Source organism: Thunnus thynnus, chromosome 1 (genome assembly GCF_963924715.1).
Source record: "Thunnus thynnus chromosome 1, fThuThy2.1, whole genome shotgun sequence".
NCBI classification, from domain to species: domain Eukaryota; kingdom Metazoa; phylum Chordata; class Actinopteri; order Scombriformes; family Scombridae; genus Thunnus; species Thunnus thynnus.
This window is the reverse complement of record NC_089517.1, coordinates 32,858,116-32,875,288: the sequence shown is the minus strand read 5'-3', so window position 1 is coordinate 32,875,288 and position 17,173 is coordinate 32,858,116. Positions and strand designations below refer to the sequence as shown.

The 17,173-nt window shown below is 39.4% G+C and overlaps 1 protein-coding gene across 2 annotated transcripts in view; it reads left to right on the top strand.

The window, feature by feature from the left end:
• Positions 1-17,173, top strand: part of rhpn2 (rhophilin, Rho GTPase binding protein 2) — a 29,855-nt gene that overhangs the window by 3,942 nt on the left and 8,740 nt on the right. For both annotated transcript variants that reach the window (XM_067595957.1, XM_067595956.1), the window contains exons 2-9: positions 1,381-1,496; positions 6,540-6,668; positions 11,577-11,652; positions 12,801-12,878; positions 13,636-13,760; positions 14,327-14,493; positions 16,106-16,293; positions 16,499-16,655. In XM_067595957.1, the coding sequence (XP_067452058.1) occupies positions 1,381-1,496; positions 6,540-6,668; positions 11,577-11,652; positions 12,801-12,878; positions 13,636-13,760; positions 14,327-14,493; positions 16,106-16,293; positions 16,499-16,655 (1,036 nt within the window). The remainder of the gene's footprint in view (positions 1-1,380; positions 1,497-6,539; positions 6,669-11,576; positions 11,653-12,800; positions 12,879-13,635; positions 13,761-14,326; positions 14,494-16,105; positions 16,294-16,498; positions 16,656-17,173) is intronic.

The window sequence follows — 17,173 nt, the reverse complement described above, 5'->3', positions numbered from 1 at the left end:
AAGCCAGTAGGGGTCACATGCTTTCCGCAGCTTTAGAGTAAATCCTACTAATTGAGTGAGGCATCTACAGTGTGGTGTGAAATCTCTGGTAGGACAGCATAATGTCCTTTCAAATGAAGCATCCACTGTAGGAAAATTGGGCATTCCAAATTTAGCAAAATAGGAGTAAATCTGCGAATTTAAAAACAAAGAGATCATTGTCTTCAAATTTACATTTTTTTCTATTCAGTAAATGAAACTGAGAATGAATGAATCTGCATTTCATATGTTATAGGGGACTTCTTTTTTAAAAAATAAAAATCAAGTCATTTAGAAAGTTGAGTCAGGCTGATGTCAGATCTGCTGAACATGACCTCATGAATCCTTCCTGTTGCTGTTGAGTATCTTACCCTGACTGACTTTCACCTTGAAATGTTAAAAAAAAAAAAACATCTCACTGCAGTTATGTTTTTGGTTTCGTTTTTTGTCATCAATTATTCTGTGGTCACAGGAATATTTGTTCCATGTGTTGTTTTGGTGCTGGGACCTCACCTCTTTGCCTTTTCACTGTTGGTTGTTTGTAATGTTGCTGATGTAGAAGCTGGAACTCATTTTGCTGTTAACCTCCGACTCAGATACATAACTACAATGCAAAATAGTTGCAAATTGAGAACTGTAAACTGACTGGTTTTACAGTGCGTCTTGCTTTTCTTTTTTTTTTTTTGCGCTCTGATGTACAGCCCAGACCACACCTCTGCTGTGCTGTGAGTCAGTCACCATGAATGTCTAAGACCAGTTTATCTGCACGGCTGTGACTGACAGCCTGTTGACTTAGTAAGGCTGGGACACTTGGTGGTTGTGATAGGGACAAGGACACACAGTACAGCCTCATACAGGCCGTTATGTGTAAACACAGTGGGAGGAAAAGCAGCATGTGTTTGACTTGAGTACCATATCACAATGTGCAGCTCCATCCACACCCGACATGGATTTATTTTTACTGTTTAATCAGTGAGGAAAGATAAAGTAAAAATTCTCATAAACTGATTTAAAAGCCAAATACAAAAAAAATGTTGATATCAGATGAATGTATCATTTACTGCCCATACAACCACTGCTCATTGGTTGTCTGCCAGCAACCTTTTTATGGGAATAATAGTTTGGGACAGACCTGGTATGAATAAATAAAGATAAAAATACAGTTAGAATGGCTCACAGAAATGTTAGCTATTTTATAATTGTTGCTAACAAAATCATTGTAATGTAAAAAAACATGAATTAGGAAATTATCCTACTTTTTTCAGAGAATGCTAATTTTTCATGATTTTTTTTTCACTTATTACATTTTAATGAGTCATTGTGTTTTGCTGACATGTTTGTTCATTCTTCCTCTTGTCTCAGGGTTGTAACCCGTTCGCCCAAACCGGACGAAGCAAACTGCAGAATAAGCGAGCCAGTGTGAACCAGCAGATCATCAAACAGATGAGGATGAGGGCTGGAGCTGAGAACCTGCTGAAGTAAGAACTAAACTGATGATTATAGTTCATGCATACACACTGTACAGTACTTTCATGTGTTTCTTTAATTTGTTTACTGTGGGAAGATTGAATCATATTATAATATGCATATTTAACAAGAAAAACAAAGTGCAGGATGGGTCACGCAACAATACACACATACAAACCCAGATATGCATTTGCCTTTGTTAAATAAGACCGCACCAGTCAAGTTTATCTCTCTCACCTTCATGTATCATTCATTCTTCTGTATTGTTAGTCAGTTATGTCACCATGGTACATGTGACCTCTAATAAACTACAGCTGGTGTGTTGATGTTGGGACAAGTTTGTCTTCACATCTTTCTTTGTTCTGTCATGAGTTGTCATATTCTTGATGTGAGACTTAAAACAACATGAGGGAGGCAGATGATATTAGGTAATAATCTTGAAGAGGAGCATTCCTTATACCCTGAAAACAAAGAGCCACTGTATATTGTGGCTTAGAGCTGCTGTCCAATGTAAACATCTCGCTTGGCTTTTGTATTTTGATCATAGACTGTAAAACTATGATGCTTCCTGTCATGATTTTGCAATTGTTGTGTTCCGCTCTATGCACCTACTGTACCAACTGTACAGGCCAGACCTTCTGGCATCAAAGGTGAATTAAATATGAAAGAGGATGAGTTTTATTCAGCAGCTCACATCTGTGTCTCTCTCTATTCTCTGGATTTCAAACATAAATTGAAAATAAATATGAGAGTCGTCTTCTTTCTGCTGAAATATTAGGTCTTGTAGGGTTGAATAACTGAATTTTTGGATCAGATTTCTCAGCAGGAGAAAAATGAGGAGGTTTACTGTCATCTCATACATCTTCCAACCTCAGACCTTTTATGGATCAGTCTGGTGGGCCTCTCTGAATCAAAAGCAATTTTCTGAATGCTGTTTCCTGCTTTTTTGCATACATTTGGACAACATGGAGAATAGCACGTTGTATTTAAACTGATCATCATGCTTTGTCTAATTATGCATCCATAATAGTGGCACCCAAACATAAGAATATAAATGGGTTAATTTCTGTATTGATATTTTGCTGAAATCATCAGCATTTGCAACTTCTTACACAAAATTACAGGCTTATTTTAAAGGTTTTGAAATACAGTTTTAGCTGTCACAACCATCACTCCTTGTATCAACAGCGGCCTTTTGTATTTGAATTCTTACATCTTTTCAGAAACATATTATACTGTACAGTCACCAGCGAAACAAAATGAAGGCTTGTCTGCAAAGAACAGTGTCAACAAAGCTTTAAGCTAGGCTGAAGCTCTGCTCCACCAGTCAAAAATGATACATGTATGGTTAAGAGCGCTCAGTCGCACTTGACCAACAATGCAGTGCGTGCAGGTGTTTACCCCTCCTCCTATAGCTACTCCTCCTGTAGCTGTCAAAGCAAAGGCCTTTGTTTGTCTGTAGAGCAGAGTTGAGGTTAAGAAACACTTTGTAACCTGGCACAACTGTCCTGTAATCAGTATCTGTTATGACTGCCTCATTTAGACAAATGGATCGACAAAGTTATGAAGCATATAGGCTAACGCTACATGTCTGATCTCCTCAGAAGGACAGTGCTGGCTTGTGCAAACTTGAAGACAGAAATTAGTTAGAGGTACATTTTGGAGATCAAGAAAATGAAAATGTTCTAAGATTATTTTCTAAGATATTTTTCTAGATTTGTTGGTTAGTTTAAATTTCCAATCTAGTTCAGAGCTGCGAAAAAGGAGAATGATTTGTTTCCCTGAACTCCGTTTTAGAACCTGCTATACTGGAAAAATAACAAGTCTGTCAGCTACTTGCTGCCTGGAGAGATAAAATAGGACGCAGAAAACATCTAGAGTCATAAGCCATCTTTGACTTTTTATTGTCATAAATTCTAAGCCAAATCCTAGAGTTCAGAGAAAAGCTCTGAACTCTAGCTGACAAAGTGTCAACAGAAATATATTGTTATTAGCTTCATAAAAGTGGTGTTTATTGCAGACTCAACGTATTGGATTACGTTTAATTATACAGTTGTCTCTGTTACTATGGTGATTGGCAGGGATGGTATGTTGCAACAGTCAGGACAGTTAAGGGTCTGCTGTTTTTTTTAAAAAAAGAAAAGAAAAAAGGTGTCCTGTGGTATCTTTTGTCTTTACTGTGACTGTGTTACTGTAGCTGTCTCAACTTCTCCCACTGGGATTCCTGGATCATCTCTCTTTCCGTTTGCATTCAGATTAGTCTGGTGACCTGTGTGTGTGTGTGTGTGTGTGTGTGTGTGTGTGTGTGTGTGTGTGTGTGTGTGTGTGTGTGTGTGTGTGCATGAGGTCTGCTAAGCCTACTGTTAGCCTCAGAAGCTTCCACATTCCTCCAGTGCTTCACATAGTCTGCCCAGTTGAGGCCAGGGGCAAATGGACTCTGTGTGTGTGTGGGTGTGTGTGTGCATCTGCCAGCCCAGCTGCAGCACAGAGAACAGCCTGTATGCATTTTTAAGGTTCAGGTATGTTCTCAGCTTATTTCTAAGGCCTCAAATCGTATACAGCCTGACTGTATTTCTACCTGTGACCTTCCATATGTGTGAGCGGTCCAGAAAATGACGTCAGCGTGTGCCAAAGTATAAGTCTTTATGAAAAACACTATTTGAAAATAGCAACATTAAAAGATCCCGTTATGATGGTTTTATGAGTCATTTTGATCCCAGGTTGAACCTAAATCCTTGTTTTCCTTGAGCACACTGCTTGTGTGTCTTTTGCTTTTTTGTCATTCGGTGCTGTCAATCTCTCCACCTCTTTTTTTTTTTCCTCCAAATCTCTTGTTCTGCATTCCTCTCTCTATCAGCAACAGGTGGAGTCAGTCTGGTCAGACCAGTTTTCTCTTCTCCTCTCTTCTCTTCTCTTCTCTTCTCTTCTCTTCTCTTCTCTTCTCTTCTCTTCTCTTCTCTTCTCTTCTCTTCTCTTCTCTTCTCTTCTCTTCTCGCAGAAAAAGACTGATAGAGATACAAAAATCCAACACAGGCAAGGTATATGTAGTGCGTTATGCAGTATAATAGTAGTTATAGTTGTCAGTGATCAACATTTGTACCAGATATCTGTCTTCAGATCAAAGGCCTTGAGGGAAAAACTACAAACTGTTACTCAGCCAAATGAAAACAATCTTTCCTGAGAAGAGGATGAGGAAAACTTCAGCAAAACCACACTTTCTGGTTTGCAGCTTGATTCTCACACACTGTTGGATGATATTAGATATTAAATTAGATATTAATAACAGCCTCTAGGCTGGAGAGCTGGCATCCATCCTGTCCAAACCACAGCACCTCTACCTCCTCCACCCTAATGTTTTCCCCAGACCAAACCTCTCCAGAAACCTCTCTGGAGGCCACAAGGAAGTGATGGTGTGGTGTGAAACTCAAGCAAGGGCTGAAATATCTGTTATGTTCCAGTGTGTTGTATGAAGAGAAAAACTGGAGTCAGTAATCTGGTAATGTAGTATAGCCATGCTTACCTGCAGTGATGACTTTAAGAATATGAATCAAGACCAGAAAGCAGAAAGTACCAATTTAAAAGATCAAAGTGTTTCTACGTGGATCATATGTTCTTGTAGTAGACTGCAATGATTCTACTACAAGTCCACCACATGCAATGCTACATTATATTCCTTGCTTTTTAAATGGAGTTTTTAACATAGTTTGTTGTTGTTGTTTTTGTTGTTGTAACTTGTGGTATTTATTCTGTGAAAATAAGATATAAAATATAATATTGACTATATTGGTTAAAACCTAGTTTTGTTTTTTCAGCTCTTTAACCTTCAGCTGAACTGATTTTTTTTTTTAAGCTCTTGCTTGCCAGCACTTCTTTACATCTCCGTTTCCTTGTTAAATATCACATCCTCTGTAATTACAGGCTAGAGAGAGATCAGGTGACAGACTCTCACTGACATCAGTAAAACATCTCCAGGTTTAGAGGTTTGAGGCAGGTGTGTACATGTGTGTATGTGTCTCATTAGTCAGGACTCACAAAGAATGTGTTAGGGTTCACTGTAAAACAGAGATAAGAATATGGTGAGACCACTGAGGTGTGTGTGTGTGTGTGTGTGTGTGTGTGTGTGTGTGTGTGTGTGTGTGGTACCTGGTATCACCATGGTTGCATGTGAAAGGCTGTTTTTGTTTTCTTAAACTGGCAGTACATCATAAATTTTGCTTTACAAAGGATCCAGCCACTCACACACACACACACACACACACACACACACACACACACACACACACACACACACACACACAATGATACTGGAGGTATCATTGCAACCTTATCTCTGCTGTGCAGTGAGTCCTAACCCCTTGTGTGCACACAGACACACACACAGGCACATAGTGTAATAATGTGATCTTCCTCACCTCAACACAAACATGTACATAAAAGTGAAAAGTTTTATTTCCAAATTCTAGTAAAATATACAAAAAATATATATTGATATATATTGTTTAGACAATTGGTTATACAAAAATGGATCAGTCTAATTCTCTAGTAAAGCCTTTTTTCCCCTTTTGTATCTATATGGTACAAAGTATTTTATGTTTAATTTAGATATCTTTTACACAGCAGGAGGGTCTCACCATGCTAAAGATTCCCTGAACAAACCCCACCAGCTGCAGGGCTGCAGTTGTGTATCTGACCTTTGACCTATAGCGTTACTTTGTCGCTCCCCATTGTGCCAAGGGGAAAGAGTCTATTGAACTACACGGGTGCTGCAGTTGTGATTCAGAGATTTTGGTTTTGCTGTTGCGTGCAGGAGAATAAATCAAGTGCACAGCAGGGCACAGTGACGCAGGTCTGCGGTCCAGAACACTCGGGGAGGCACGCTTGTTTTAATAATCAGCTGCAGGAGAGTTTGGCTGCATCTGAGTGGATAATAACAAGCCTGATATTACTTTTCTTTCCCTCCTCCCTCTCTTTATTTCAAACTATTTATGACCTTTCTGTCTCACTTTTTCTTTCTCTGCATCTGTCTCTCCCTCCCCAACCTCTTCCCTGTGCAGGGCGACATCTAACAACAAGGTTAAAGAGATGGTTCTGTTGGAGCTGAGTTATGTTAACTCCAACCTACAGCTTCTGATGGGACAGCTGGAAGGACTCAACAGCTCAGTGGAGGTCTACCAGAACACCCAGTAAGTAAAAATATTACTATACTACTACTTCTACTGCTGCTATAGATGGTACAGTATGCCACTACTATAATAAAAATCATAAAAAAGGGAGAACATGTGGAATTTGAACATGTGGAAATTCTTACACCTACCATACAGGCTTGTTTAAGACATTTATGAAATGCACATCAAATGAAAAAAAAAATCACTCACCACAGCAGAAGGCCTCGTGAGACTTTGTATATTGTTTTGTGTGGTTTCCTGTTTGCCATGCAACTAACATTTTGTGCTTTTTGTTCATAATTGACTTTACCAATGAGGAAGACTGTGGTTTCATCTTGAGTAGCAATGTATCTGCAGGCAATAGAATCAAATTATTTGCAATTTTGGATTCTGTACATGCTAACTTCCTGTGATGAGGCCATTAAATAGACTGCATGATGAAATGCATACACACCAGCCAGAGCTTTCTGCTGTAACCACAAATGAGTGTGGCACGAGTCCTCTTGCCACATAATAAGGTCACCACTGACCCAAACTCTTGAAAATTCTGTACAAATTTAACCTTAATCCTAAACTTAATCTGGTCCTAATTTTGATTTCCTAAACCTACAGAACTCACTTCTGGAAATTGTGATCTTAGTCCACAAAAGGAAATCCTCAGTCTAGTGATTTATAGCTCAGACGGCTACAGACACACAGTGTTGGCAGCCAACAGGAGACTGATGGTTCTGACACTGTACTTAAGTCATCATGCACTCTTTCAGATGAAAGACACTTGATGACAGAGCAGCAGAGAAAATGACACATAGAAAAACATGAAGACAAAGCGCAAGAGTTTACTGCTGTTAAACTGGACCAGCTGGTTTTTTGAGACACAATGGACAGAGCAAAAAGGAAACGATGAGCTGAACTTGCATGCAAACTAAGATAAGAATTTAGCGTGAGGCTTCTCTCACAACAGTCTGATCGGGCGTGTACACGTGTGTGAGATAGTGATAGGTTCTGGTGTTCTCTGTCTGTAGACGAGCCAAGTTTCAAGGGCTTTAATGAATATGCAATATGTGTGTCATGGGGATACACGCGTTATCTCAATCACGTGTCTAGTAGACTTGAATGACTTGAGGACTGTGATACGGAAGTGGTGGAGGGTGTTATATGAAAATCTTTATCTAAATCTTAATAACCTGGGCTGTAAAATAGATTTAGCTAACAATGGTGCTTTGACAATGTGAGCACTGTGGTAGCAAATGATAAATTGGCAATAAAGTTTATTCCGTTATGAACACATAATATTTAAAAAAAAAAAAAAGTGTTTCTCTGGGCCTCTAGCTTTCTACCACAGTCTTCTTGCTTTGATGCAAAGTACGAATTATAATGATTTTAAGGCCCTTAAACTGAACCATGTATGCTTCCAGGTGGCTCTTCCTGTTAAGAACACTTGAAACCTCTATAAACCATCTGCTTGGATAAACACACACACTCACGCACAAACACAGTAAACCTGTACTAGCACCACACATTCTCACAAGCACACATTAGGTAATACAAACACATATGTACACAACGCTCGTATTCACTCCACGCACGTTAACGCACAAGCACTTATGATACATCTAAGCAGTTACATGCATCCATAAATCACAACACACACTTTTTTTTTTTTTTTTAAAAGATGCTACGTTACCTATGACAACCAATCACATTAGGATAACAAAGTGATGAGGAAGGTAGGAAGATAGTGGAGGATTATGGGGGATGGGGTGTTGCATGGCGGTAACTATGGTAACCATTCTGAGGGTCATTGACAGAAATCAGATATGGTTCACAGAGTACCGTGTTGCTACAATCAGACTGTTTCTTTCATTCTGAAAACATTGATGAGGGATTTTCTAACAAGCTACAGACCTGGATAAGTTTTTCCTCTAAATTCTGTTGGCAGTACAAAAAGCCCTGATTAGTTGATTAATTTGTTTTGCTTGCAAGGTCTCAGTGCTGTAAGTACTAGAAGGCTTTAACCTGGTTTTAATAAATCAGCAGCCCTGCAGACAGGTGGGGTCTCTGTGTATGTTGGTAGGAAGATAGATTTTACACCTCAGGAATCCAGAGAGGCAAATATTTTCCTGAATTTATTTTGTTTTTCACTCAGTAATTTAGCTGATGTTGTTACCAGATTTTAATGTGTGGTGTAAAAGGATTTGGTGTCTTGCTCAAAGAAACAAAAAACAACCTCTACTTTTTGGACTTTAAGAAAACATTGCACACTAAAAAAATAGACATTTAGTTTACTATTTGCAAGATATGAACATCCTCAAAATTCAGCAGCTGCCTCCCACTACCATCTTTAACTTCAAGTGTCCTCTGTCACATGATCAGACAGACTTGAGTGTTGGAACATTGAGCCTCCTTGTCTCTTAGAAAAACACCTGCTCACTGCTCTATCCAGAGACAATAGGCAGGCTGTGAAACTGCCATCACCTGTCCTCCATTGTGTGTCTGTTTGAAAGAAAATTAAACACGTGCAAAGTGTTAGCATCATCATATTCACACTACCAGATCTACAAAAGGCCATACATAGTTGGAGAGTGCACAGGTGCAGGTAACATGTACAGTACATGGGAATATTGGATATGTTGAGAAAGCCTCTACGGCCACAATAGAGCGTGAGCCTCCTTGTTGCTGCCTGAAATACAACCTCAGTCTTGTTGCTGAAACAAAAACCTCTCCTCGCCTTTCTAGGCTTTTCCCACCAGTCCACCATTATCTGAATAGAGTCTCTGAAGGTATTTCTCACTCAGACCAGATTTAGCTGGTTTTGGCATGAGGTAATGCCTAACAGGAGGCACGTACAGTATATGTGACTAGTGCAGACAGTACACGTGTTGTACATGAAGTTAGTGACCCAAAAAACTAACAGCCAATCACTGCATACTTGACAGTCTCATCAAACACAGCAACTACAAAAATGATGAGTGTTAGTAACAAAACATTACTTGCACTGTGATTTGTGGGTTAGTACATGTTTGTTCAGTTCTTGTGTGTCATGTTCTTGACCTTGAGAACAAACTGAACTTTCTTAAATATCCTCTGAATCATAATGATGAGTGAAAAAAGGACATGGATCAGCACTACAGACTGCTTCATCAGCTTTGCTACAGGAAACAGAGTGAAGAAAATAATTAATCTATAAAAGGTTACTTTAGATGAAATGCTAAGTGACCCTGACAACTGGTTGCTTGTGCTTTTTAATGTTTCGATAATTCATAATAATAACAAATCTAATAGTTTAATATGATTTTGAAACATGTACTTTGTTTTTTTTCTCTAGAATTGCCTCTCTACTGCCTACACTGCTTAACATATTATTTTGCATTATGCTAACAGAATATTGTGAAACAAAACAAAATAATGTTCACTGTATATGGTGAGATTGTGACTCCACATAGTTTTGATATTTAGTAAAGGGTGTAAGTTGTGCTGGGCTCTCTGTGGTGTAAACCCCAGCTCAGCAGGGCTGCAATGGTGATAGTCGTCTGTTCCATGTCCTGCACACTGGCACTTTAACGAGGGGTGGGAAGGTGTGTGTGTGTGTGTGTGTGTGTGTGTGTGTGTGTGTGTGCAAGGAGGGGTAGTGAGCTGCTGAGAGGCTTTTAACATTTCAGATTCCCCACAGAACAGATATCCTCATCCCCCATGCAGCTCCCCTCCTTCTGCCAAACCAGGGAAAAGATCAGAGTGATCTCATCTACAAGTACTAATGGATTACACTGCAGCCTCTATCTCGCTCTGACAGTGTTTCTGATGAATGAGGTTTTCTGTGATTCACTGCGCCAGTATGCCAGAGGAATGTTGCCTTATCATCAAGTGATGAATGAGTTGTTTTTTCTGTGGTTTTGACATCTTGTGCAGTGAAAAAGGCTGAGCCTCTCTGATGTTTTTGATAGTAGTCCCGATTAAAATAGATTTGGGATAATATGATGATTTGTTAATGTTGTTGTGTAATGATAAAACTGAAGCTTGCATTAACTGAAAGTTGTTTTTAGATAAATTTCTAACACGTAAAATGCAGACACAACACAAGCTTGTTTTTAAAAAGGGTAATTTATTCAGTAACACCTCATTCTCTTGCTTTCAGTAGGGGGAGGTTTTTGGTTTTTTTATAGGTTCTGTCTAAACAGCAGCAGGTATCTGTCAGGTTATATTTCCTCAGCTTTGATAACGAGCTGAACCTGCTCTCCATCTGTCAGCAGCAAGGACCCCCAGGTTCATACAACCACATAAACTCCAAACCATCACAGTTACAGCTGAGATCTGAGTGAGAGGTTTATCTGGTGTTTAATGGCAGCCTGTTTTTGGCTTGGTGTGTCAAAATGAAGGAAAAAGTTATTAGCATTGTGAAGCAGGGCTGCAGCTCCAGAATGATTAATTAACAGGGAATTGTGAAGTTTTATAGTACGAAGAAACGTGGTGGTCCCATTCACCTTTAAATCCTAACTCCTGCTGTGTTTGCTATTAGCACCATCTGCCTAATCCAGACTTCCCTTCTATGAAACTACACGAAAGATTAAACTAAAATGTGAACTTTCTCAAGTGACAAAGCGGTTGCTGGTGTGATCGTGCTGTTCCTAGCTCCAGACACATTATTAATTACTTAAAATCTGACTGTGTTGTTGACATGAAATGCCTAACAGGGATATCTGTGGTCAAAGGGAGTTTCATGTTGTATGATACGTTGTACCACACCTTAGAGCCTGCTTTTCTTCACCATGAACCTATTAATGTATCAGTAGACTCATGGTGGATGTTTATGTGCTTTGCTTCTTGGTCTTGCTTTCATTAATTGTTATTTGTGAAGTAGATAAATAATGAATTGTCCTTTTATGTGTGAGATCCTGCTGTATCATCTCTGTCTTTTTGATTTGCCCACAGCGAAACAGCCAACATCCCCCTCATTGCTCTGGGTCTTAAGGAAACAAAAGAAGTTGACTTCTCTACTCCATTCAAGGTACAGAAGAAACAACCACCATTCCCTCCAACATACTGAAAAATGTGTATAAAGACATTGAGAATTTTCCATGTGATGTAATGCAGCCACTTGATTTCAACATCTCTCTCAAAGTAACTATAATACAGCTTCGGTTAAATTTCGGAACAAAGAAATACAGAAAAAAAGTGATGTTGTTGAACTGTTTCTTATCAGGTTTCATGTTAAATTACATGGAGGTAGACAAAATAATGTTTTATTTAATCATCATTACAAACATTACTGCAGAGGTAGGTTAGGTTTAATGCAAAATAGCTAAAAATTATGTGTCAATCAGCACTGTGATGTGTTGAAAAAGTTTTCAAGGCAACAACTGACATCTCACTGAGCTGCAAAGAGGTGAAAAGAATGGCACTCAGCAGCATATCCTCATCATCAGTTAAGCAAAACTGACATTTTTGCAATATGTCAAGAGGAACTGTCTTAAACATCATGACATCATAAACCGACTATCTTCATGGACAAGGAGGGATAGCAATCTGAAGTTGAAACTAACCAACAGGAACATAAGGACAGAAATCTGGAGATAGGGGCTTACAAATATGGCTAATTTGGTTTTGAATAAGGATTTACTTCAAAATGAAAGCCTAATTAAAAGTATCTAGGTCACATTGTCGCGCCATGTACACCTGCCACTACATCACGTTCAGGAATAATCCATCATCTGAATATAAAAAGATTTGCTTATTAACAAAAAGTAGGTCAGTATTTGTTTAGAGCAGTGGAGTTATCATTTAGCTATATAGAAACACATTCGTAATGTCCTGATGGCACATCTGTTTGTTGCACTCTGTTCTGGTTTGATGGATTCTTGAGCAGGTCAATTCTGCTCTACTTATTGACTGTAATCACACCTCAGTTTTAATGACTGGGCGTCTCCTGCCTCTGCCTGACTCTGATAGAATGATAGCTCTCGTAAACCTACCCTGCACTGCTGAGATAGTACTTGGCTTCTGTGCTACAGTAAAGGAATGATGTGAAAGCATTGACTAGTTGTGAGAGAAGCCTACCTGTGACGGAGAGGTCACAGGTTAAACCCCCAGAACACTTGGTAACAGGTAGCTGGAATAACAGTGTTTGTGATGTTTATCTTTGCTTGTTTTTGAAAGGACATCATCTTGGAGCACTACAGTGAGGACGGGAACAATTTTGAAGATGAGATTGCTGACCTGATGGACCTGCGACAGGTAGTGTGCACTCAGTCTGATTTGTCATGATAAGAAAATCTTCTCTTTTCAACACTTAGTGATCTCTAAATTGTCACAAAGAAAACAAGGCATAGTTTCAGATTAATCCTGTGCTTATGAACACTTGCAGTGTATTTTAATAGGGTTTAATATGAGCAGCATTTGTAACATTTTGTACCACACAAAGCACCATGAAATCCTTTTGTTGTGAGAACTTTGGAATTAAAGGGTTGGTCCACCCAAGTCACAAAAACATATTTTTCTCTCCCACGTCTTTTGCTCTCTAGCCATGCAGATAGTTTTGGTTTTGTGATATCGGTCTTTGGGATCTCTGCCACCTCCCAAATGCAATGGAGATGAATGGAATTGTTGTACAGTATGTGGTGCTCAAAACTTTGGAAATTACATCTGAAAAACAGCAATGCATCATATCAACAGATTTGCTTTCTACAAGAGAACTAGTCCTGATGTTTGTGGGGATGGTCTTGAGTAGTAGGATGTTGTTTCTCGAAACATTTTGCTTTGAGCAGCACAAACAAACACAAATCACCACTGTTGTACTCATGTTCAGAGGCAGATATCTAAAAACCTGAGTACATAAAAATAAATCTATACACATTGCTAGATAATGCTATTGTACATAAATATTTTTTTATGTGTGTGATTTGGTTGAACTGATTCTTTAACATGTCCTCACCACAAGATTGAAATCACATTACTGCAGACTGTATCAGATCTCTTTTCTTCCGTGTCCTAGGCTTGCAGAACGCCGAGTCGAAACGAGGCAGGGGTGGAGCTGCTGGCCAAGTACTCCAGCCATCTTCCTCTGATGGAGAGTCGATTCTTCTCCCCAACCCGCCAGACCGGCATCTTCTTCACATGGTACACTCAGCAATTATTACCAATGAAGAACAATGGCAATAAGAATGTTAAACCATTTTTAAAAGCAATTTCAAACAGTACTTAATGAGATATTGTTAATAATAAGATAGTATGAATATTAGCTTAACTGTAATTTGTGTAACATAGAAAATAAGTCACAACACAAAGATAGCAGTTGAGATTACAACTGTGATAAAACATGATCAGGAAAAAAACATCATAAGGAAAGTTGTCCTGCTCTTTAATCTAGTAACCATGAGCCCCTGCACCAGGTATTTCTAGAGCCTTAAACCTCAGCCATGGTTTGTTACTTCCTAAAATCCCTGATTAGAGATGTGTAAATATATTATATGTAAAACTTAGATACTGTATTGTATGTAAAATCCTGTATTTACTCACTGAACTTATTTTTAAACTCCAAAATTCATATTATAAATTAATCATTGTATCTTTAAAATTATTTATCTTTTTTGGCCTTTACTTAACACAGTTATATTTTCCACGAGGCACTTTGTGATTGTTTTGAAATCTGCTTGACAAAAAGAAATCTGGTTTCTTTCCCTCAGGTATGACTCCTTCACCGGAGTGCCGGTGTGCCAACAGAACCTGTCACTAGAGAAGGCCAGCATCCTCTTCAACATGGCCGCCCTCTACTCTCAGATCGGTACTCGCAGTGACCGACAGACCATAGTCGGGCTGGAGGAGGCCATCTCTTCCTTCCAGAAAGCTGCAGGTATGTAGAGATAGAAGTGGTTTACTCAGATAATCCCCCTCTCACCAGCCTAGAAAGGACATATCCGTAGCTTCATTTCCAGCATTCAAAGATATCAAATGAGAAACGATGGTCACTATGACCCACATACAGTGGTTTACCCAAACTGAAAACATTCTTTTCCTCTTGCAGTGACCTTAACATTAACAAGACACACACCGTTGAGAAAAAGAGTACTACTGCAAACACAGCCTTATTTTAAGAATACATGCCAGCCTCCACCCTCTGAATTCTGCTCCATGACGGAGACTGAATGCTGCTGATGTTTGTCTGGCTTCTTGTCTTCTAGAGGAGCACCAGTCATATGAACCGGTTTCCCAGCCCTTAGAGGTTTCAGGACGCTCAGACAAGTCTTGATAGAATTATGACTTGGCAGCACAAGGAGTATTGCTGTATAATTACAGCTCTGAACATGCCAGGCCTTAAGTTATGTTGCTTTGATGGCTGTAATTTAGACTTGTACTATTACGCTGAAAAACAATTACGCTGTTCAGAGGTACATTGTCACCAGTAATAAACTAAGCTGGGAAGTGACAAGAAAGGATGCTAGCTGTAGTTGTAGAGGGGTTCCAGCTTGGCCCTCGGCAGATCATAGGCTGCTGCATTTCCCTTTAGCCAGTGAGGCAGAAGTGGTTTTAAGGATGGGAGGAGCCATCCAGCAATGGCAGAACCTTAGTGAGGCAGTACTCTGTTATTAAGTTGTCTACAACATTCTGCTGCCAGGTTTTTAATCTGTAAATAAGAGGGAGGCGTTCTCAGTTGGAACGCAGATGGCCTTATTGCTTCAATCGAACATGAAAAACTAATTTAAGAAGGTTTGTGTCTTGGCTCAGTTTTAAAGAAGCACACAGACATTGATCTCATGCTAGCAGTGGGCTTTTCTCCTTTGGTGGATAGTGTGATCACTCAAAATCAGAACTCAATCACTCAACATCTGTGTAAGAGAGTGTCAGTAATTAGGATCGTTATACAAGCATGATGAAGAGACCAATCTGTAATTTTGTGGACCAGCAAACTATATACCTTTCCCAAATGAACTAATTGAGGATGGACCATGAAAATTAATTGTAACCCAAACCATTAACTATTGTATGCCCCCTCTTATGAAGCATCAATGTAAAAAACAATAGGTTACCTAAATAACAACTGCAGTCTCTCTTAAGCCATTCTCTCATATGAACTCTGGAAAATGTCCAGAGAATCAGATCCGGACACTGACGCTGAATTTATTATGGAGATAGACAGAAAAGATATTTAATTCCCTGCAGGCCTCAAATAGAATCACAAAAAACCCAGAAATTCTTGGTATTTAGAGTCTCAGCAATCAAATATTTTTAGTCTTCACAAAACTAAATCAGATGCAAATTTTGTGCTTGTATTTTGAACATGAAACATTGTTTTTTATACTGACCAAAAGGACTTGATGCAGAAAGTAAATGAGCCTTGTATTCCCTTACCATTGTTTAGGCACATTTAACCAAGTCTTTAGCTAGTAATAGGGTTGTTACGTGGGATTTTTGTTCCTTTGGAATAGTTTGGTTTCCAGTTGTGCTGACCTCTTATTCTCCCCCAGGTATCCTGAACCACCTGAAGGAGACATTCACCCACACTCCCAGCTACGACATGAGTCCAGCCATGCTCAGTATGTTGATTCGGATGATGCTAGCTCAGGCTCAGGAGTGTCTGTTTGAGAAGACTGCACTGCCTGGAATCCGAAACCAGTTCTTCTCTCTGCTCAAAATGGCCCAGGAGGCTGCCAAGGTAAATAGCAGCAATTGCACACACTTAGTGTTTATATGATATAGGTACAGTATTCTTTCTTAAGCTCTGGTCGCAGTAGGATGTACTGCACCTACTGTAGTTATAATATCACTCCAGAGTCAGATTCCTCACTGCTATCTGTGATTTTATCCACACCAGTGCTTTTAATGTGCTTTCAGTAACTCTATCTTCTTTTCACTGCCAGGTCTCAGAAATCTATGACCAAGTCCATCAGTCCATGATTCAGACGCCAATCAAAGACAATGTCCCGTTGTTCTGGTCCACCATGTCGCAAGTCAAGACCAACCACTACTGCTCCATGGCACACTACTTTGTAGCCTCAGTGCTGCTGGACCACCAGTGTAAGAAAAACTGTTTATTAGGAAGTTTTGTGCAGACTTGATGTCTGAGAGATCACTGAGCAAACTCTTGTAAATAAATTAAGAATGAATGGAAAATACCCCAGAAATGAACAAACTAGGCTAACAGAGAATGGTTCAATGGTTTAATCCATGCAAACAACTTGTCTTGTCTTGGATAGTGAAACTGAATATAATGTCACCATGCTGGTTCTTATTCAAGATTTAAGCTACATCAAATTATACATATTGTGCAAGTAAAACAAGTTATTTTTTCTGCTACTCCTCAGAGTCAGAGCAGGAGGTGTGTGTGGGAAAACCTGATCCTTCTCTTTAAGTACTGTATGGGCCAATGGGTTGGTCATGTCAGATGGCTGGACTGAACCACTGCCAGCCACAATGCTATTACATAACAGCTATTTTGAGATACTCACACACTCATATAAACACACACTCCCCGTGGTAAAGAGAACCTAGGTTTCCGGGAACTCTGGTTGGTGGCAGTGTGGACAGAGTGAGGA